General features: G+C 38.2%; 2 protein-coding genes across 4 annotated transcripts; both read right to left on the reverse strand.

The window, feature by feature from the left end:
• Window positions 1–878: 878 nt before the first annotated feature.
• ftsj3 (FtsJ RNA 2'-O-methyltransferase 3) lies at window positions 879–11,950 on the reverse strand. Of its 2 annotated transcripts, none has more exons than XM_042484165.2 (21): window positions 11,753–11,950; window positions 11,494–11,599; window positions 10,707–10,753; window positions 10,459–10,538; window positions 10,112–10,211; window positions 8,521–8,715; window positions 8,288–8,403; window positions 7,977–8,081; window positions 7,306–7,406; window positions 7,128–7,214; window positions 6,879–7,028; window positions 5,866–6,001; window positions 4,731–4,924; window positions 4,451–4,565; window positions 3,424–3,505; window positions 3,097–3,250; window positions 2,854–2,951; window positions 2,632–2,734; window positions 1,977–2,160; window positions 1,703–1,797; window positions 879–1,572 (listed from the first exon to the last, which is right to left on the reverse strand). In XM_042484165.2, exons 1-21 carry the CDS (start codon window positions 11,817–11,819, stop codon window positions 1,305–1,307), a joined length of 2,583 nt encoding a protein of 860 aa, XP_042340099.2. In that variant the 5' UTR covers window positions 11,820–11,950; the 3' UTR covers window positions 879–1,304. The 2 variants fall into 2 exon arrangements, with proteins under 2 accessions (XP_042340099.2, XP_042340098.2); XM_042484164.2 differs by having other exon boundaries at window positions 3,097–3,256.
• Window positions 11,951–12,913: 963 nt separating this feature from the next.
• Window positions 12,914–19,470, reverse strand: plaat1 (phospholipase A and acyltransferase 1). Of its 2 annotated transcripts, none has more exons than XM_042484213.2 (5): window positions 19,284–19,470; window positions 18,373–18,422; window positions 17,705–17,843; window positions 15,131–15,399; window positions 12,914–13,096 (listed from the first exon to the last, which is right to left on the reverse strand). In XM_042484213.2, exons 2-5 carry the CDS (start codon window positions 18,397–18,399, stop codon window positions 12,995–12,997), a joined length of 537 nt encoding a protein of 178 aa, XP_042340147.2. In that variant the 5' UTR covers window positions 18,400–18,422; window positions 19,284–19,470; the 3' UTR covers window positions 12,914–12,994. The 2 variants fall into 2 exon arrangements, with proteins under 2 accessions (XP_042340147.2, XP_042340149.2); XM_042484215.2 differs by having other exon boundaries at window positions 19,313–19,458.
• Between the last annotated feature and the right edge of the window lie 1,652 nt (window positions 19,471–21,122).

A 21,122-nucleotide genomic window follows, 5' to 3' on the forward strand; every position in this document is an offset into this window, starting at 1 on the left:
ATCTATTATGCAAAACAGTTCCATTGCATTTTATGTTTGATGCATTTAATGGTTTTCAAATAAGCACACAAAACCTAGGTGTTTACTGTCATATGTTTGGGTTTGTGTAAATAAAACAAAAAAGTTTTGTTTTTTTTTTTTTTTAAAAAGTCTCCAAGTTTTAACCAGAAAGTCTATGATCTATGACATATCCTTTAAAAAAAAGTTTTAAGTTGAAAAACATTGTACATCATCATGTACATCATGGCAGTAAGTATCACAATGTATAACTTGGAAAAATAAATGATCTGCAGCTTCATTAACATCACAGATGTTTCTGTTTCTGGTTTAATTTTAAATAGTTGGCATAAACATTTTACTGGACGTACGTACACACAAGTCCCTTTCTCTCTACAACCAATGTTATAGTTATAATATTTCAATGATTAAAGTCTAAAATTCAGTTTAGTAAAATCAAACATTTATCTACTTTTGTTTCACCCTCAAAGAATGCAATTTTGTGCTTTATTCTGCATGAGTAATTATCTTGTAAACAACAAAAAAACAAGTGTTCAGCAAAGATGGTCTAAATTATCCTTTTAAAGGTCCAATATTATCCACTTTTTTTAGGATCATGCTTGTATTTGGGATTCTACTAGAACATGGTAACATGCCTTAATGTTTAAAAACTACATGGTTTATTTATGCCTCCGCACCAGCGATAGCAGAGGCCGGGGACATTATGTTCTCTGGTTGTCCTTCTGTCCGTCCGTCCGTCCATCCGTCCGTCCCATTCTTGTGAACACGATATCTCATTACATCCACTATAATCAATGATTTTCTGACAAGAAATTCTGTTTCTGAAAAACTCCTTTTTTTAAATCACAAAAAACACTGAATGATTCAACAAAACTTTTATTGTAAAATTGTGTATATAATATTTACAATAATATTAGCAACATTTCTGGAGAACACATTATATTGTTATAATGTTTAACTTGATTTTCTGCCATTTACAGTTAAACTGTTCAGCGAATCCACTCCGTTCAAGACAAATCTACGTCTTCAGAAAGACGAACACAGAACAGCAGCTTTCAAATACCCACATAACATATCTCAAGTGTCCAGGAGTTTAAACAACTTCAGCAAAAGTTGCTAAAAAGAGGGCATCCATGTGAGTGACCAAAGTTCATTCTGGCCTCCGTACACGATACAGGAGCTCAATCTGGGGCCGGCATCTTAGCTCACAAAGCTCCATAAATGCTCACCTGCAACTTGAGACCAGGTGATGTTAAATAGAAATGCAGGAGGGTGAGAGGACAAATTTATTTTCCTTTACGCCCTTTACCACCTTTCATCCCTCCTCTGCCACCTTTTGCCTGTCCTCTTCCTTTGCCGCCTTTTCCTTTGGCCCCTTTAGCTTTTTGCTCTTTCCTCTGCATCCCCCGCATGTCTTTCTTCATGCGACCGTCCACCACTTTGAAGGCTCCCTTGACGCCGGCGGGCCGCCTCACCTTCTTACCAGCTCCTTTTTTGGTCACAACATATGTTACTTCTCTCTTCTCCTTCCCGATGCCTGCTTTCTTGTAGATACTGAGATAGTGGAAAAAAAGAAAAAACAAATTATTTCAATTATGTTATTGATTACATTTCGTATTTAGTTTCATGGAGTCATCACTTTCTTTTGAAGTGCGGCTCAGACCCTACAGGTGTGACGTCATACCTCTTCAGCTGAGCCATCTTCTCCCTCTCAGAGATGTCCACTGTGTTGACGACAGCCTCTGCTTTCTTCTTAGCCTGCTCCATCTTCTTCAGCATCTGGAGACACCACAGAGAAACTAACACATTAAGATCTACGGAAATCATTTTCTGATTTATAAGTTTCTTACACTAAAGAGTTTTTTTTTTTTTAGATCTACCAGCAGTTTTATGTCCACTCATCTTTTGGCATTTTGGTGCATCAACAGTTTCACCATTGTCATTTTCTCTGATCTTACCCTCCTCTTCTTCCTGGCCTTGGCCTCAGCAACTCGTTTGATGGGTCGGGCATCGATCTCCCTCCATTTTTGTTTGTACTCCTCCACCATCTCCTTGGTGACCGGCACCGGCTTCTTCCGGTGTTTTTGTTCGTCGTCCAGGAACCACGTCGGAACATCCCATGGCTGCTCTGAGCTAGCAAACCTGTGGAAGTATACAATCAGTTTACTGTACAGGCATCTTTCAAACAGGTTTTGTACTGACAGGGGCAAGTTAAATCCAAGGACTTTTAAGTACTTTTTGAAGCACCCAAGAACCATCTGTTGCAAATGTTCTGCAGGCTGGCAAAACATCTGGCGCTAACTATTTTCTGGTGTTTACCGGCTCATCAGCGCACCTTACAGCTCATTTAGCATCATCAATGATGACATGCAGCAAAGAGCCACTGCAGCGAGGACATAGCTGTTCATGTTGTTCACCCACTCTACCAGGTAAGCTACTGGGCGCCCCAAGGGCCTGTCTTATTGTCTTATTGTCCTTTCTACTTTGTTTCTGTGGCATTCAACCCTAAAGCCAGCTTGCCGCTACTGAAGATGTTAATCAAAACAATGCAGCGTATTTCTATTTTCACACCACCAAGTATTAACAGCAGCAGGACTTTTTTGTGTGGGATACCTGTGGAAGGAGCCGTCCATCAGATCCCTGGCTCTCTTCTTAGACGTCGCGATCTGACAGCCCAGAGCCAGACCCTCTGCATCCAGGATCCTGGCTTTCTTACCTGAAAAGAACAGAAACCACAAAGTTACACAAAAACATGACACACTTTTGCTGGCTGCGTTTCAGCAGGTTGGAGATCACCAGATAAAAGCACGATGATGAAACATTTGTCAAACTCACTGATGCTTTCCACAGGCACAACCTGGAAGTCATCGTCATTGACCTCTCCTGACATCCCACCAGCTCCTTTAGTGGCCTGCTTCATCCTGGTAATCTCCCTGGAACAAGCAGAGAAATACTGATTTATTCATTTGTGTAAATCATTTGTATGTTTACTTTTCAATAGTCTGAATCAGACTGGATCCATTATATGATATTTTAAGCAGAAAACAGCATATATAGCTGCAGTAATTTAGGTTTTACTTTTCATCATCGCTGCTGTCGTCCGAGTCACTGTCACTCTCCTCTTCAGCTTCCTTTGAAGGTCCCGCCTTTTCCTTATCTGGCAGAGGAACCATCTCCTCCTCTTCCTTCTCCTCCTCCTGTTCCTCCTCCTCCTCAGCTTTCCTTTTTTTGCCTTTTTCTATGTAAGATCCCAAACTGTCATTATTGTCAGTCCCAGATTTGGGAGAGCTAGTATCCTTACACAACTGATATTTAACTTTTGTCTTTTTTTTTTTTTTTTTTTTACTAAATCATGGAAATCCATTTTAGAAAAGAGACTTTTTATGAATATGAGGAGACTTTTACCTTTTTGTTTGTTCTGAAGCCACTCGGTCTGTTGCAGCTCACTCTCTGCGTCTCCTTCCAGGTCGATCTCAGAGAAGATACCCTAAAAAGCGACAGGGTCAGAGGTCAGATATCAACTCAGGCTACATCCACACTATTACGTTTTCATTTTACAAAAGCATAACTTAACATAATACATAACTTAACACAAAGCAAATCAAACTGATTCCAGACTTCAAAATCCTTCACAACAAGTGCTGGCTAAAAGCAAACCAGAGCTGTACACACTCTTAGCTAACTGTGCTGAAAATTTACAGGGAGAATCAGTTTAAGTGCATTAGTGTATTGTAGTAGTGTATTTTAGCATATGTATGGTAGTATGTGTATTGTGGTTTATGTTGTGATGTATGTAATGTAGTTTATGTACTATAGCATGTGTATTGTTATGTATGGACTTTATTGTGTTTTCCATGTTTACAGTGTATTATGAAGTTTAAAAAGTACTATTTAAATAACATTGTAGGTCTGTGTGTAAAAGCCCAACTAGGGACAAGAGTTGAAAATCAGCAATAGCTTTAAACTCTTGATGCAATACATCAGTCTCATACTCTGTATAAGAACCATGTTAAACTGCATCGTCCTTATCAAATAAATAAATTCAGTCAGCACCCCTGCTATGCCTGCAGTCTGGCAGTCACAAAAAACAGACGAGCGTCCGCATAGGGTCCATGCGGACCCTCGAGGACATGGATGGATGACGACATGTATAATACGGATAATATCATTTTGCCTTTTGTACTCATATGTCTTTTATATTCTTCTCTTTTCATGTCATTTTTTACCATTGCTGTTCTTTCTCTGTAATATTTTCTGAGATTGTTTTTATTTCAAAAAGCTGTTTCAAAGCAAAACCTTATAAGTGTGGATGAGCCTCATTTGCAGATGTAAGCCATGAAAAGATCAGTTATGACGTGAACAAAGAGGCTGCTAACAAATCAACACCAGTTTGTGTAACATTGTACATTACGGCAGGTACAAGTGGACAAACCTTGCTGAACCACAGGTCCGTCTGTCGTTCCTTCTTCTCATCTTTTCCCTCCAGTTCCACCAGCAAGCCACTTTCCTGCCCTTCATCCTCCTCCTCTTCTTCAGTGAACGTTACTCTAGAAAACAGACACACATTAGCAAAACCTGAATATGAAAATATGTATTTATTGAGGGTTAAGACCCTAGTCGTTTTTTTTCTGAAGGTTTAAAATCACTTCCAAAACATGGAAGGAATTTCAAATAGTGGACTGACTTGTTTCAGGCAATATTACTTCACTCACTTCTTCTTTGGTGCTTTCTTCTCCAGCGCTTTCTGTCTCTGCTCCACCTCTTCCATGTCTTCATCGTCTAAATCAGATGCAAGGGACATTTCATCCTCTTCCTCTTCGTCTTCCTCAGACAGGTGGAGGTCGTCATCTTCCTCCACCAGGGTGTCTGCTACCTGCATGTCCCCTTTGGATATATCAGCCAGCGCCTGTTGGACAGGTAAAGACCAAAGAGACATCAAATTAGCCCTGAGGACAATAAGTTTCAGGGACTTAAACTTTATAAGTCTGTCTTCCCATCACTGTAATTTTCTGGTGTTAGAGATGAGCCGACAATATCTGCACCAAAACTGCATACTGATGTCAACAACTTACTAAACAGAATAAAGTCCACATGTAACAGGGTTCCCACACATTTTCATGGACACAATTTTAAAACTTGTCGATGACTTTTCAAGGACCCCCAAATTATTTTTTTTCTTGCCTCACTTGCTCAGCGGTTTTACAACACATGAGGTTCAACCATAATTTCAGCATCCCCAAATGTTGTGTTCAAGGACTGTCAGAAATCCAACAATAATTTCTTTTTTTACAGTTTCTGGCTATGATAAGCAGTGTGCTTTTGACATTTTTTGAAGAAAACTTGAATTCTAAAGGGAGGTAAGGGAGGATGGATGAAAGTAAAGAAAGAAAGACAGAAAGAAAAAGATTTTTTTTTTAAAGAAAAGATGCCTTAAAAAAAGAAAATCTTCTACATTTTCCCTACAAATTGCCAAAAATGTTCCCCAAAATTTTAGTGGTGGTAAATTAAATACAAAACACAGCAGTTTAAAGTTATATCCCCCTCAGCTAAAGCCACAAGTTCTAAAAAATTATATTACATGCATAGTGGGTGAGGGGAGAGATGGAAAACGGAAAGAAAATGAAGAAACACTTTGTGATGACCAAGTAAGTAAAAACAACCAAAATGCTGTCACATACTGACGCATATTAAAGCTACGTTACCCCCACAGCAACTACAAAAAACAAATTTGCCATTTTGTTACATTAATATAATGTTGTAATTTTATTTATTACACACAAATTTCCATGATTTAACCAAAATATTAGAGGGAAATTTGCATTTGTGTGTGTCTGTTTTTGTCTTCACCTTTTGCTTCTTGATGGTGCTGAGGGAGAACATGGATGAGTCATTGGAATCTGCAATGGAGACGCCAGGCAGGTCCATCTTCAACTCCACCCTCTCCCTCTGCTTCCTCCGCTCCTTCAGCAGCTTCCTCTTCTTCCTAAGAAAAGCATGACAGTTTTACAAACTCTGTTCGCTTAATAAATACCAAAATGAGGAAAAAAAGGAGCAGCTGCTGCAGAGAGAGTGAAAGCAAACTTTTAAACCCAGCACAATTATTGCCTGACGCGCTGCTTCTCCATCTGTGCCCAGAGTATGCTACGCGCTCCCAGAGTGTGATGTAATGAATAACTCAACGGTAAATATATTCAAACAGTGCTCCTTATGAAGGCTCCAGCTAAAAAAAAATAAAGGAAAATCAATATGTGGCACCAAAGTGGGAAAGCCTGATGTCTGTTGGGTCTGTTGTATATATACAAGTATATACACTTGTAGGGTTCCCACACATTTTTACCAATTAATTTTAAAAACTTCTCCACAAGTTTTCAATAATATTTTACCTCATTCCATGACTTATTTATGTAGTTTAGTAATGTATGGCTGTATTTCTTTATGAGACTTCCCATTTTAAACACACACTTCCCAGGCATTTGCAGATGAGCAAACTGCTTGCACTTGCTAACTTCACTCCCTTGTATAACATTCCCACCGCAAATTAGCTGCACTTGCCAACAGACCAGACTGGCACATACGAATACCTGCCCCTTTAGTCTATGTATGTCACGAGATAATACTGACATCACAATGGTCATGTAGCACAGCACTAGATTTTAAAGTAGTTATACACAACTTCTGGGACATGTTTTAGCATATCGATGAACATTCTTTTGAAAAATAGGCCAAACAATGCAAATTCATTTTTTCAGGCCTGGAGAACAGTTTTTCAAAACTTTTCCAGGAACTTGATGGAGAGGAGGATTCGCAGAAAATTGCAGAAAGAAAATGAAATAAAAATCTTGAATAACTTTATCTTGTACCGTTTGAGCTCAGCCACCTCCTCAGCTTTCAGTTCTGCCAGTTTCTTCACCATTTCTTCCTCCTCATCCTCCTCTTCTTCTTCCCCCTCCGCCTGTTTCTTTTTCTCTGGTTCTTCGTCTGAATCGCCCTTTTCTTCATCAGAACTTAAGCTGGAAACAAAGCAAAGAAAAAAAATCTGCTTGACATCTACCGGCAAAGACACGAGAATATTTCAGCGGCTTTTTATAGATGTGCCGTGAAGACTTTACTTGATTTCTGGGTCAAGCTGTTTGGCCTCCCCCTTCAGTTTTTTGGCCAGGAATCTCCTCAGCTTGGACCGCCAGTTCAGCAGCAGCCTGCAGACGTGAGGGTGGAGCAAAAAAAGAGTCATGTTTTATCTCTATTGTTTGTAGAAAAAAAAAAAATCAGCAATAAAAACGGACTTACCGGAGCTCTTTGCGGCCCAACACTTTGATGTCACGACAGCACTCCTTTATCTCATCACTGGTGGCCGGGTGAGACTGCAGGTCTGTGCTGTCAAAGGTGATCTGAGTGAAGACGACAGAATGAGAGTGGAAATACAGAAAGGACTTTTGTTTTCTGGGCGGTTTTGTGTTCCTCAATCTACATGTGAGATTCCACTGCTTGGATTCTCATCATGACGAGTTTGAGAAAAGAAATTTAATAAATTGTTTAACAAAAAATTGATGTTACCAATTATTGCAAAATTTTAAAATGCAACGTCAGGAAAAAAAAAGATTAATAAAGTCCCACTTCCCATGTCTGAACATTTTTAAGATTTTGAAAGATTAATTTCAGTTAATGCCAATTAAGGTCTTATTTTAGATTAATAAATTCAATGCCTTTTAAGGCTTTTAAAGGCCTTTGCCTTTATTATATAAGACAGCTCAAGTGGGAAAGGGGGAGAAAGAGGGGATGACATCAAGCCCTAAGGGCTACAGGCTGGAGTCGAACCCGCAGCCACTGCTCCACAGGGTGAGCAACCGGGCAACCCATGAATCTTTACATTTTCACGACATTTTCCCCAACAGCTGCAATTTTTATCTCACAGGATTTCTATGATGTGGCAGAAACTGTGTTAACCTCCAGCATTTTACCTCACTGGCTTTGTCCAAGAAGTCTATGGGATTTTCAGCTTTCAGAAAGGCTGTGGCCGTGAAACTGTGGTAGAGTGTCAGATCACCATCTGCGTACCCCTCCGCCTGGAACAGAAGTGCAGCTGCTTGGTCAGTAAAGAATATTTGGAGTCAAATATGAGCTGTTTACTCCAAAGTCAACATTATAATATTTGTCAGCGAGAGCTATCACATCATATCAACCTCTACATGGGAACGCTGAGTTTAGCGTACTCCTCGTGACTAAACAGTTTGCTCATCTTGTATTCAGTCATATGATGCAGTGTACATGCCTTTGGCTTCTTGACAGGGATCAGCTCCCTCACAGTTTTGGCCTGCACCTCCACCTCTTTGAACGCATGTTTGGGGTCAAAGAACTTACTGTCGATTTTGTCTGGGGCGACAAAACCTGGAAAGGAAAAGACAGGATATAAGATTCAGGTGTAATCTGCAGAAGTGGCTGAGAAACAAGATCCTGAACATTTTTTCTGCTCATCACAGACTGTAATGTGTAGCTGCCACTGACCCTGACAGATGACAAAGATCTCGGCGGACTCATTCCTAGATGCCTGCGGCTTGGTGGCCTGCACCTTCTTGAAGAACTGCTGGAAGATCCAGAGCAGTGGCTGGTAGTCTTTGGAGCGGAAGACCTTGGTGACGAAAGTGCCACCTTTGGTCAGAAACTCACAGGCCAACTTCAGGGCCATGAGGGTTAGATGAGCTGGAGGTGAAGTGGAAAACAAATAAAACATTACTTTCAAATCTGATCCGTTATGACAGGTGCTTTTTATAACAGAGTTTGTACAGGCAGGGGCAAGTCGAATTCAAGGACTTTTACTTACTTTTTCAAGCACACATTTTTATTTTAAAGGATTTAGTTGTTCTCTCCACAAGCATCTGTTGCAAGAAAATTGTGAATATACATAACTGGAGCAAACACGCTACCAGGGCCTAGAAACAAATTATTATGTATTAATTGCTGCTTATTTACTGCTGAATTACAGCTAAAACTCTCGGCTGACATTGCTCTGGAGTGAATGTTTTGCAGGCTAGCGAAATATCCTGGTCTGACTATTTACTGGTGTTTACTGATCAACTTCTTCGCGTCCAACTTGAAATCATTTGTCTAAAAAATTCCATAAAATAATGTAGTATTCTGTTTGCCTCTAAACTATATTCAAGCACTTTTTCAAGGACAAGGTTAAAAATACAGCTAATTTTCAAGGTATTCCAGGACTTAAAACTTCTGAGTGTCAAATTCAAGTACTTCAAGCTTCTCAAGCACCTTGTACAAAACCAGTAATGAACTACTTAAGGATGTGGGAAGGGCAAAAACACACTGGAGAAAATAATGATAAGAACATCTCATTTTCCATATTGTTGAATTCATGTTTTTTTTAGACATGGCATCAGTTAATGAACACATTTTTGCTGCTATACTATGGAAGAAAACTGTGTTATTCCAAAGTGTGATAGCCTGTAATGGCTGATAGCTGCATTTGTTAATCCTGAATCATTCAAGATTTATCACCATATGGACGTAGTCGACTGGAATTTGTGAGCTGCATAACCAGACAAGAGACACTCACTCCAAATACATTACAAGGAAACAAAACAAGAAATACATAAAGTGAGTGAAATCCAAATCGTTAAAAGAATAAAATGATAAAAACAGTAGCATCACTGAACTGAGTAAAATCATAAATTAAACAAATTTAAAAAATAAATACAGTACTGTAGGGGATTATTTTAACATCAGCGACCCACACAGTGCATAAGTGCATAATAAAAGCAGTCCCATCTAATGGCCTAAAGTGCTAGATCCTGACTGTAAAAGAGACAGCCAGCTTCAGGGCATGCACTGTTTTGAAATCTAGTTGTTTTGGGGTCCTTTAAAATCCTGAGGCCTTTCTTTTGTAGCCGGGCCTTATAAATTTCTGCTAGGAATAAATAGGACTTGACATCCAGTGATTTTTGATGCAGTACGCATCAGCTTGTTCTGCTGCCTCTCCTCCTCTGCAGGAGACTGAATGCTCCTCTTCAAACTAGACATTTACTGCAAATTTCCAGACGTGCATCTGGGAATATCTTGAAACTTTTGCTTTAGTGGCACCTACCTTGTGAGAAGGCATCATATTGCCAGTTGGCTCCCACATTCGGGGCTCCGTCATTTAGCACAACATCAACCTTCCAAGTCTGCAGTTCCTTTCGTAAAGCCTGTGTATGAAACAGAGAGTATCTTCCTTAACAAATCCATGTTGAAAACTGTCATATAGATTGTAATTTGAGACAAATCTGAGGCTTGGTAAACAGTACAGATGTCTAATGACAAGTGTCTAATGCCATCTAGCATTAAAGTTTTTCTTCAGGGCTTTTAAAATGTTATTCTGTGACTAGCAGTTTATGCAGGACACTGACGTCTGTTTCCTTTAGTGACGTGCTGAACTCAGCAGCTGCTGCTCACCTGTCTGCATTTGTCAGTGGTGATGTCTTCTTGCAGCGCCACCACGTTGGGGATGGGCTTGATGGGCACCAGGTCAACACCTGAGGAGGAAACACTTTGTAAAACTTTTCTCACAGTTTCTCAGTAATGAAAACTGGATTGCAATTCAGATCTTTTGAAAACAACCTATGACATTTCTTATTACATCTGACTTTTAAAAGCATTTGGAGAATCAAAACAATTCATCATCATGATGACATCACACTCACCAATAATGAGACTGGATACAGGCATAAACTTAGACGCCACCTGCAACCTGCACGGAGATTTTGAATCATGAGTGTATAAACAAATTAACATGAACTAACACAAACAAAATTTGGTTTACATGCCTTAAGCAAATGTTTCATCGAGACTGAAACTTTAAACATTATATTAATCATTAAGTTCCCAGCAACTTTTTTATAAAGTCAATGAAAATTTTAATTAGAAATAAATAAAAATAGCTCCTTGAGTTTTACAAAGGAAAAGCTGCTCCCATGCTGACACTTTTTTTGCACTTTAATTGATTAATTTTATCAGCAATCATGAAATAAAATGACAATATAGATAATCAGCAAAATGCCAAATATCGTCACCAATAATCTGCCAGGCCAATAATCTGTTTACCCCTCCTTTAGATTGTAAAATATAAAAATAAACAAAGTTAAAGTGTAATGTATGCTCCATTGTGAAGGTGGTGTATGTTACAAAGTAACAAAGTTAACTCTAAAAAAATTGACTGCTTGCTTTTTTATTACAAGCCTTTCCTTGCACTTTTACTGTTAATATTTAGGTATATTTGATACCATTATATTACTTTTAACACTTAAGTACAGTAAATACCAGATACTTTAAAACTTTGACTCAGGTAATACTCTCATTGGTGACGTTAACTTCTGCATTAGTCATTTTCTGGTAAGAAATGTGTACTTTTATCCACCACTGTTTAAACCTCTTAACATGTGAATGGCCAATGATAATGAACATTTAATCGGGTGCTGACAGGCAGCTCACCATCCACCGGGAGCAGCACACAGGTCGACCAGAGCTCTGGCTTTCTGCAGAAACTGAAATTTACGGTTGAGCTGGATGAGTTTGAAAGATGAACGAGAGCGATAACCTGAAAAAGACAAAACAAAAATGTTGTCAGACAGCTGACACTGTACAGCACACCTATGTCTGGGTTACCAAGTTAGCTAGCAATGTTGCTAATTTATATCTCAGTGCGACGACAGTCTCGAGCTCGTTTTGTTTAATAGCGGCGGGACTCTACCTGTTTCTTTCGCCAGATGATAGAATTTATCCTTCCTGGCTTTTCCGGTTTTTACTTTTTTCCCCATGTTTGTCGCTGTGGTTTTTACACTTTACTCTCACACACAAGTTTCACACTACAGCACACACACGTCCATGAAAACAACACGTGCGGTTGTCTCGCGCACACGTTCGACGTCACAGCAGCACGCTTGTTTTTCTTCTTCTTCGTCTTCGGATATTTTCCTTCTTGCTTACGGGCGCCACCTGCTTTATGTACCGCAGAATGCAATCTACCAAAACATCTTAAACCAGTCGCAGCGGACACGTTTCTAAGATTTTAGGACATTTCTAGGATTTAAGCACGTTTCGCGGATCTAATGGCATTTCTACAATTTTAGGATGTTTCTAGGATTTGAGGACATTTCTAAAAGTTTTGGACCTTTCTTTGATTTGAGGATATATCTCGAGTTTTAGGACATTTCTAGGATTTTAAGAATTTTTTTGGATTTGAGGACGCTTCTTTGATTTCAGGAAATTTCTGGATGTTAGGACATTTTTCAGATTTTAGGACATTTCTAGGATTTTAGGACATTTGGGGCTAAGCTAGGACCTCGTCGGGGGGTGCAGGGGATCCTCCACTGGCATGTTTGTATAAATAAGCTCTGCTTGGTGTTTTTTTGCATTCTGGTATATTATCTACTAAAAGTACAAACCAAATCAAAATGTAGATCAGTTTATTTTTATTGTGAATTAGAAAATGGTTGGGGGGGCATGATTAATGCATGATGATGCAGTGAAGAGCTGCTTCATCCACATCAAATATCAGCTGGTTTGTGATGATATATCCACATAGAAATATTGCATCTGAAAAAGTTCAGAAGGAACGTCGAACTCCATAAATGGTGTCCATGTTACACTGGATAGTCCACAGACTGTTTTGTGAACAGTTTCCATTTGAATTACTTTCTAAAGGATAATTCATCCCTATGAAAACTGCTCATAATGACAAATGCAAAAGTATCTGCATGTCCAGATACCTCTGAAGGTAATGTGTTTTTTTGTAATTTGGTTGTAGCAACCATTTAAGCAATGTTATTTGACCAACAAACATACCATATAAACCATATAGTGTAAAATATATGAAGCCAGTTTCTGAACAAGTAACACAGACATTTGCATTTTTATGATTTTTTTTTATTTATTTTTCATCACAGCCGCATGAATGTTGGGAGACAACACCCTTCAGTGAAGAGCACAGCTGTCAGAAAGGCCTGTTTCTGGATCGTGTGTTGATCAGTCCCAGGACGGAGAAGGCACTGGCTGCTGCCGTCACCAAACTGATGGCCCCAATGGCCCGTGTAGCCTGAGGAGACAAGGAGGACAAGAGGAGGTGGACTGAGGATTCCCACGATCTTAAAGATATTAATACGTTTGTGTTATTATGTTCAATATGTTACAAGTGTTTGTGACACACTGAACACATGAATGAACGGCAAAGATTTTTTGGGATGTTTATATAGATGTTTTGAGCAGTTTTTCCACCTATAACCGGTCATGAAACTGTTGAAGCTTAATAAATCCAGCCTCAGTACAGCTGCTGTACTCTTCAGCCACTTTTCAAGGTTTTGGAGGTGAGTGATATTCAAAACATAGATTTTGGGTGGAGTATCCTTTTAATATCCAGACTGCAGCTGTAACTTCACCAATTCCAAACTTGTGCCCAGTGACTCTATTTGTGTGAGTTAACCCTTTGAAACCTGAGCAAATTGGCTTTATTTCTTTCAAAAACATGGGAAGAAGGCAATGAGCAATGTTGGTTTTTTTTTTTAAATGACCCAAAAAATTAGAAAGACATTAGTAAAACAGTGCAAGAAAATTACCCGAAAATTAGTGATAAAAAAATTGACAAGGAAAATAAATAATAAACAAGGAAATTACCTGGAAACAGTGCTTATAATTTTATAATAATTCTGTAGAATAATTTTAAATATGTAATTATAATTATTATAAACATAGTTTTTCCCTTTTCCCCCCTAACCATTCTTCCCTAGCTTCTTAAAAATAATTATCCCAATCGACTAATTTATTGCAATTTGTTGAACATTTCTTACCAAGTTACTCATTGCTTTTTTTCTCATGTTTTGGATGGAATTGCACCAATTTGCTTGGGGTTCAAAGGATTAAACACTTACGAAAGGCATCTAAGAGCAGCACAAGAAAACTGATGTTGCTCCAGGTTTCAAAGGGTTGACCAGGTATACAAAAAAGTAAAATAGTGTCCCTTTACACAAACTGGCAACCACACAATGACAGAGCTGAAATGTCCACATAGAAAAAGTCTAGAATAGGCTACAGAAAGTAACACAGGCCATTATACAGAACATGTATGGTTTATTTTTTGGTAAGATTTACCTTCACTTATAGGGGTTTTGTTTAGTTCTAAAACCTGTACCTCACAAGTCAAACTACCATAAAGCTTCAATTAACAGCCCAGGCTATAATTTACTTAAATCAACTCAACAGATTTCAATTTGGGACAGACATCTATGGACGGGCCTTTAATTCCTTTCACACAAACCTATTGCTCAGGAAAGATGGAAACACAATCATTTAACTCTCTGAAACCTGTTGTTTTTTTTTGTTTTTGCTTTTTTTTTTCAAAAATGTGGGAGAAGAAGGCAATGAGCAACAAAAGAAAAATTATTTAGACGTTAGCAAGAAATCTGTGAAAAACACAAAAGAATTACCCGAAAATAGGTCAGAAAAAAAACACCTTTAAATAAAAAATGAGAAGGTAAAACAAAACAATACAAAAGGAGAAATTACCTTAAAAAAATCTTAAAAATTATTATATAAATATACGCTAACTATATAAATATAGTTCACTGGACATTTTTTCCTATGTTTCTTTTACAAATTGCGTCTTTTTTGTTTATATGCTGATAATACTGTCTTCTTTGGTGCTTACAGTTTCAGTAAAATTGACTGAATGATTGAATTATGGAGAATCTTTCCATGCTAACCACGTGTGTAGCATGTCCATATCGACCAAAGTTTAAACATATATACATACTGTATGCGCGATCTAAGCAGCTAACTAACGTTAACTCCAGCGGGTAGCCAACAACCCGCTTTCATATAACCAAAAAACCTCTGTAAAAATGAACTGCATGGCATCCACACGGCGCCTCTAATAGAGGCAGGCCTTTATTTGTCAAAATGTGTCAGCACACCCTGCTAGTTAAAGGGACAGGATGTCTAACTGGGACTGGGCTTTTATTTGAAGTTTTACGGTATCAGTGGTGACATTTCATCAGTCAGTGTGGTAAATTGAGTGAGGAGTGAGTATTTTGCCCTGATGACAGATGAGACAGAAGCAAAATAAACAGTGAGAGACCTGCTCGGAAACCCCCTCCCCGTAGCGCAGAAGGGTAACAAAGTGCTCGCAGTTGCTCCCCAGCAGGTCGTAAGACACCTCCTGGCCGATGAGGACTTGTGCTCGCTGAATGATCTCAGAGGTGGGCAGGGGGGTGTGGTTGTGGTCGTACTTGTTGTTGATACGGTACGAGTCGCTTCCCACCACCTCCTTCAGCAGCTGCATGCGCACCACCGCCTTCCGGCTAAAGACAGACTTCACACTGGACATGGCGGCTGCCTGGTTCTCATCTGGAGAGGAAGAGGAGGGCCTCAGTGTGATAAAAAGATTTTCGTTCTACAGAACATACGATAGAAAGATTCCAAAGTAATTTTGGATCCTGGCTACATAGACAAGATATATAATCATGTGTCACATTATCAAAATTGAACCAGCATTATTGTCTTAAAGACTTTGAGGGCTTAACTTTTAAAACAAATCAGTTGAAACTGAGATCCACCACAGCGAAAAGGGATCAGATCATGTGATCCCAATATATATTCAAAACAAGTCCACAAGTCCCACACACAGATGAAAGATTTAAAGCGTGAAGAAGACAGTTGTTGGGCTGATGTTGAGTTTTTGAGGGTAAAGAACCTCTTACGGGGCATTGGCGGCTGAGTGGATGAAGCAGGCGCCCCAAGAATGAAGGCAGTGTCCTTGCCGCAGCCGCCTCGGGTTGGACTCCCACTTAAGGCCCTTTGTTGCATGTCGTCCCCTCTCTCTCTCTCTCCCTTTCACGCTAATGATCTGTTCTATCTAATAAAGGCTAAAATGCCCAAAAAAATCTTTAAAAAAAAAAACCATCTTGCATTATAACTGAGGGTGATGATCTATCACTTCCACTTTGATTGTTGCTTATTTATCACAAGTATTTCATGTTATGGGATAATAGTTTAACTCTTTGAAACCTGAGCAAATTGGCTTTATGTCTTTCAAAAACATGGGAAGAAGGCAATCTGCAAAAAAAATGGCTCAGCAGCTAAAAAGAAATAAAGAAACAAACTAACATCAAAATTTCTTGAAAAACAACAAACATGCAAAAACTACTCTAAGAATGTGTTAAAATAATACATTTCTGTAACATAATTTTGAATATATAAATATAAAAAATATAAATATAGTTTTCTGGATTTTCTTTTTCCTTTTTTGGGATAGGATAATATCTAATTATCTCCAAACAGCTAACTTTCAAGTAATTTTCTTGTCACCTTTCCCTTTTTTCTTTTTTTGTTTTTGGCAATTTTTCTGGGCATTTCTTGCCAAGTTGCTCATTGCCTTTTCCCATGTTTTCAAAAGAAATTAAACCAGTTTTCTCAGGTTCCATGGGTTTAAATGCTTGTGAAAGGCATCTGAATGCAGCCCATCAAAAGGATGTTGATCCAGGTTCTAGAGGGTTAATGGCTTTAACCCAAAACAGAATGATGGGACAAGTATTAAGCTTCTTTACATAAGTGAAACATAAAAAATGTATTTAAGAATAAGATGGTTACAAATTTAAAACAAACTAGGGTGTTTACATGAACTTTTGTTTGTAACTTTTGAGTATATATATATATATATATATATATATATATATATATATATTATACAAATATTTTGTTTTGCTTGTTTTGGTTCCTTGTCTGTGTATAATTTTTAAGGGAATAGTACAAAACAATTAAGGTAAAAAAAAGAAAGGTGCAAAAGTTTAAGGCTTCAGCCTGCACCTCTTTGGTTTGTCACTGCTTCAAAAGTTATTACTTCTTATTTTTATCCAATAAAACCTCATGTGAAATCAGTTGTAGAAGTTGGAAGAAGACCAACATAAACTAAAACTAAACTAAAAGAACCAATACAACAGTGTTAAAATACCTCCTTACATAGTCCATAGTCCTTCATTCAAAACACTACCCTTTTTCCTGAAAAATATTTCCAGCATGTTTCCTTTGGAGACAGTAGAGATACAGACAGAAAACGCTTGAGTAAATGTACTTACTTTTCACCACTGCAAAACCATAACCATCTTTAAATTGGCGATATTACAAGGTGGTTTTGTGACGTCCTTATGCAAGCTGCAGGACAACCCACTCGAACCCACATTATCAAAGTGCTCAAAAATAATCTACAACGGACTGAAAGGTAAACTGTGACCTTTAGTGTCTTCACAGGACAGTCAAATTAGACAGATGGATGAGGGTTCATGTTTGACCACGCCCTCGTATCAAACCTATGTTGTCTGAAATACAGTGGCGTTCTTAAACAAAGGAGCACCAAAACTGCCCCCAATTTGACATTTAAAAAATATCAAATATAAGGAAAAATGACCACTACATGAAGAACATGTAAGAGCACTGATGTGTAACATGGAGTGGAGATCATTACAGAAAAAAAAAGAAAAGCACAGTACAAAAAAAGAAGAGGACGAAGACTAAATTTGCAATTTTCTATGTTTCTTGTTTGTAAAAACAATAAATATAAAATATAATAGCCTTATTTTTTGAAGGGTGTGTGTTTAACTTCTTTTTTAAAAAAAAACTTAGCTCAGCTGGTTATACTCAAGTTTTTCCCACTGACCAACAGGAGTTAAGTTGATGATGTAACCGTCTCCCAGGTAGAGAGCCCAGTGCTGATAGGCTGGTCTGAAGATCTCGATGAGGTCACCAGGCTGGGGGTCACCAGAGGGGTCAGGAAGGTCAGGGTCATTAGAGGCCATCTGCACAAAGATAGCAAGCAATACATATAAGGTAAATAACTATTTCACATTAAATTGCTCTCATCAAATGTATGCACAGCTTGTCTGAAAAGTGTCTTTCATTTTTTTAAAAAGAAAGAAAAAAGCCATCTGATTATGAAATTAGGATTACTATAAGATTGGCATTTGGAAATATTGAAAATAAACGCTCTTTTAAAAATCATATTAGAAGTAAGTGACATCTGATTCAGTATGGCAGGCCTTTAAAACTTAAATAAATTAGAATTTTAATTTTCTTTCAGGCTTTTGTAAATCGAGTTATTGCCAGTTATTATATACTCGTCAGGTTAATATTAATGTTACAATTTAGAAAAAAAAGATAGTTGTAAATAGACTCTTAAAATGACACACACACGTTTCCCTTTTCTCAGGTCAGCAGGGTCACTGCGGGTTATTCACACTTCACACTCATTACAAATCAACAATTGACATCATAAAAACACACACCACTAAATGTCAGGTGATAGTAACAGCCTGTCATTCAACTTACAGCAGAGTTTTGTTGTTGTTTATCCATCCCACATCATGCTTCCACAAATTCTACAAAGAAAAGAAAACACTGATAGGAAAAACAAACAAAATACGTAACTGTTTTTACCCGACTGAAACTGAATCTGAGAGCTGAGAAATAACTTCTTCTCTGGCTGAGTTTGAGTTAAGACAAGAGTCAAAAGACAAAATAACTAAATTCCCAGAGAAAGAGAATGCTAGATAGGATGGTACAATGTAAAGGGCGCCCATACATACACACACAGACAATACACACATGAGCTCTGTGTGTGTCACCTGTGCTGCCACAAAAGCAACAACACAATGAGGAAGCTGACAGAAAAATAGTTTGAGCCCAGGTTATTTCACATAGAAATAATCACCCATAGTGTGTAAATTAATATGACTTTCACAACCTCTAATCTTTTTTTAAAATTCCACCAGGATATAGCTTATATATAGTGATATATATAGCTTATTTTGGATAAAAAAATTACACATGGATGGGATGAAATCTATATCTGTCCAGGAGAGCAATTAGTACATCCATCTCATCATTAATGTATGATGCTGGAGCCACGCTGAAAAGAGAAAGCCTCATATTATTTTACCGAACCAAAATTCTTACATGAAGAGAGAAGACAGAGATAAGAGGAGAATTGTATTTAAAAAAGCATACAGCTTAACTCTATAAGTAATTATTTTTGTTCAACATATTATATTGCAGTGCTCTAAAACATCCACAGTTACCATGTATACAAAACACTGTGAGGAAATATTATCATTATTATAATTCACAATATTAAAATAAAGTGCCATAGATACCTTTAAAGTCCATTGTTATAGCATTAGCATTTGAATTCATGTTAGAGGCTCAAACAGTCAACACATGCATACAGGAGTAATACTTACTCACACACCAGCAGCTTTTTCTTCCTCACCATTTTAATTCTCCATCATAAATCCGCACATAACCATAAAAAATCCAGAAAGAAAAGAAAAACAGAAAGATTCCAAGTTCCTGAGATGATGAAAGCGTGTCAAATATCCCAAAGCCAAACTGGAGGTCCTGGTGGAGGTATTTCAGTGCTCTGACTGATGGCAGTTTGCCACAGTTGCTAAGGTCACACACACACACACACACACACACACACACACACACACACACACACACACACACACACACACACACAGAGAGAGAGAGAGAGAGGCGTTTCCTCTCGGCCATTGTCCCATTCACAAGCAGCCACACTGCTCTTCTGAATACAAGTTATTATGGGCTTGCAAAGGCAACACATTTATGACTGATTCCATTCAAATTCTGTCTGATCTCTGCGTTAGGAGAGGTGACGTTAGTGCAGCAGCCGATGTCAATTGTCCCCATTGCTTCAATAATGTGTGTTGATTCTTTAAATTTTAACATGCTTGTATTTATTTTTGCACAGCTCTACAGAGAGCTTGGTAAAATATGTCTTGTCATCACAAAGTACACAACTCTCTCACATGAGTCAAAGTATAGATACTCCTGGTCAAATATTACTCCAATACAAGTGAAAGTTGCTTAGTCAAATCATTACTTGAGTTAAAGTACTGGAGTACTTGCCTTTAAAAATTATCTAAGTACTTTATTTTTTAATCTCAGGTCATTGTTGTATACTCTCACAATACATTTACAGAGCCCAGGGACTCTACAACAACCCACTGAACGCACTGACGTGCTTGCAGAACCTGTAGAATGAAAAGCTTGTTTAATATGCAACAATGTCCATACAAACACAAATTGAAAGGACAACCATTGTCATTTTCATCTTATTCTCCACCCGACCCTAACAGTGTTCTGACACAGGTCTGGCAGTATGTGTGTGCACTCTACTTTCAAAATGATAGGAATAATCCTTCATCTCAAATACTTCAAACATGGACTTGAGGTATGACCATGGGTGACCTGGTGGAGAATCTTTATCTCCATCTGCTGCTGTTGCCATTACTAACACCACTAAACCAAATTTGACCTCTCCTCTCTACCTGTCCCTACCCATGAGTTACCCGATCTGAGTAGTACATAGAGGTATGGAAACACCACTTTGGTAAACAAACCACATGCAGAACTGCATGATCAGAGTTTATGGACTTTTACATTTTAGAAAAGAAAAAATAAATAAGAATCCAAAAAAAGGTAAAATGGTAAAGAAAAATAATTTTTCTTTTCTTCTGCAGATTGGTTTCGGTGTGCTACCCCAAGATTTTCAGCGGCCCCATGTCACCACCCCTGTAAATAATTCTCTGGGCGCCACTGTCTTGATGTACTTAAGTCTCAGCTTCAGCTAAGGAGATCTCAGGGGTTGGATGCATTCTTTGCTCATGGATTGGCCTTTTCGTCAGTCTCCACCCCCTATGTATGCCTTACAGTGCAGTTATGCTGCATCAAGCTCAGGACAGTATCTGTGCAGAGCAGGAAGTTAGACACTTTCACTTTCAAGGTAAGATCAAAAACCAATAACGTGTGTGAGTGTTGTGCATGTGTCCCTGCTTTAGTCCTTTGATGAAAGGTCATTTTTTCCATAGCATACAGGTCCTCCACAATGTCCATCCACTGTCCTAGGCTTTGAGGGTCACGTTTCAGCCAGCTCCTTGTAATGGCCTATTTACATGCTAGTATAAGGATTTTAAACAGATAAATGTCCTTATCATCCTCTCCACTTGTCATTTTTAAGTTGCATTAACTTTACAAATTAAGTAAATACAAGTAAA

The sequence above is a fragment of the Plectropomus leopardus genome, chromosome 5, assembly GCF_026936395.1.
Source record: "Plectropomus leopardus strain MGB_pleo_1.0 chromosome 5, ASM2693639v1, whole genome shotgun sequence".
Lineage (NCBI taxonomy): Eukaryota > Metazoa > Chordata > Actinopteri > Perciformes > Serranidae > Plectropomus > Plectropomus leopardus.

What these genes read in the sequence shown, in the direction of transcription:
- ftsj3 (XM_042484164.2), bottom strand. Translation starts at nt 11,819, where the DNA reads ATGGGGAAAAAAGTAAAAACCGGAAAAGCCAGGAAGGATAAATTCTAT. An exon ending in TTGGGCCGCAAAGAGCTCCG is followed by an intron (nt 7,215 to 7,305) that starts GTAAGTCCGTTT and finishes TCACGTCTGCAG; the next exon opens with GCTGCTGCTGAACTGGCGGT. An exon ending in GCACCATCAAGAAGCAAAAG is followed by an intron (nt 4,925 to 5,865) that starts GTGAAGACAAAA and finishes CCTGTCCAACAG; the next exon opens with GCGCTGGCTGATATATCCAA.
- plaat1 (XM_042484213.2), bottom strand. Translation starts at nt 18,399, where the DNA reads ATGGATAAACAACAACAAAACTCTGCT. An exon ending in AACAACAACAAAACTCTGCT is followed by an intron (nt 17,844 to 18,372) that starts GTAAGTTGAATG and finishes ATCTTTGTGCAG; the next exon opens with ATGGCCTCTAATGACCCTGA. An exon ending in GGGAGGGGGTTTCCGAGCAG is followed by an intron (nt 13,097 to 15,130) that starts GTCTCTCACTGT and finishes TTGTCTCCTCAG; the next exon opens with GCTACACGGGCCATTGGGGC.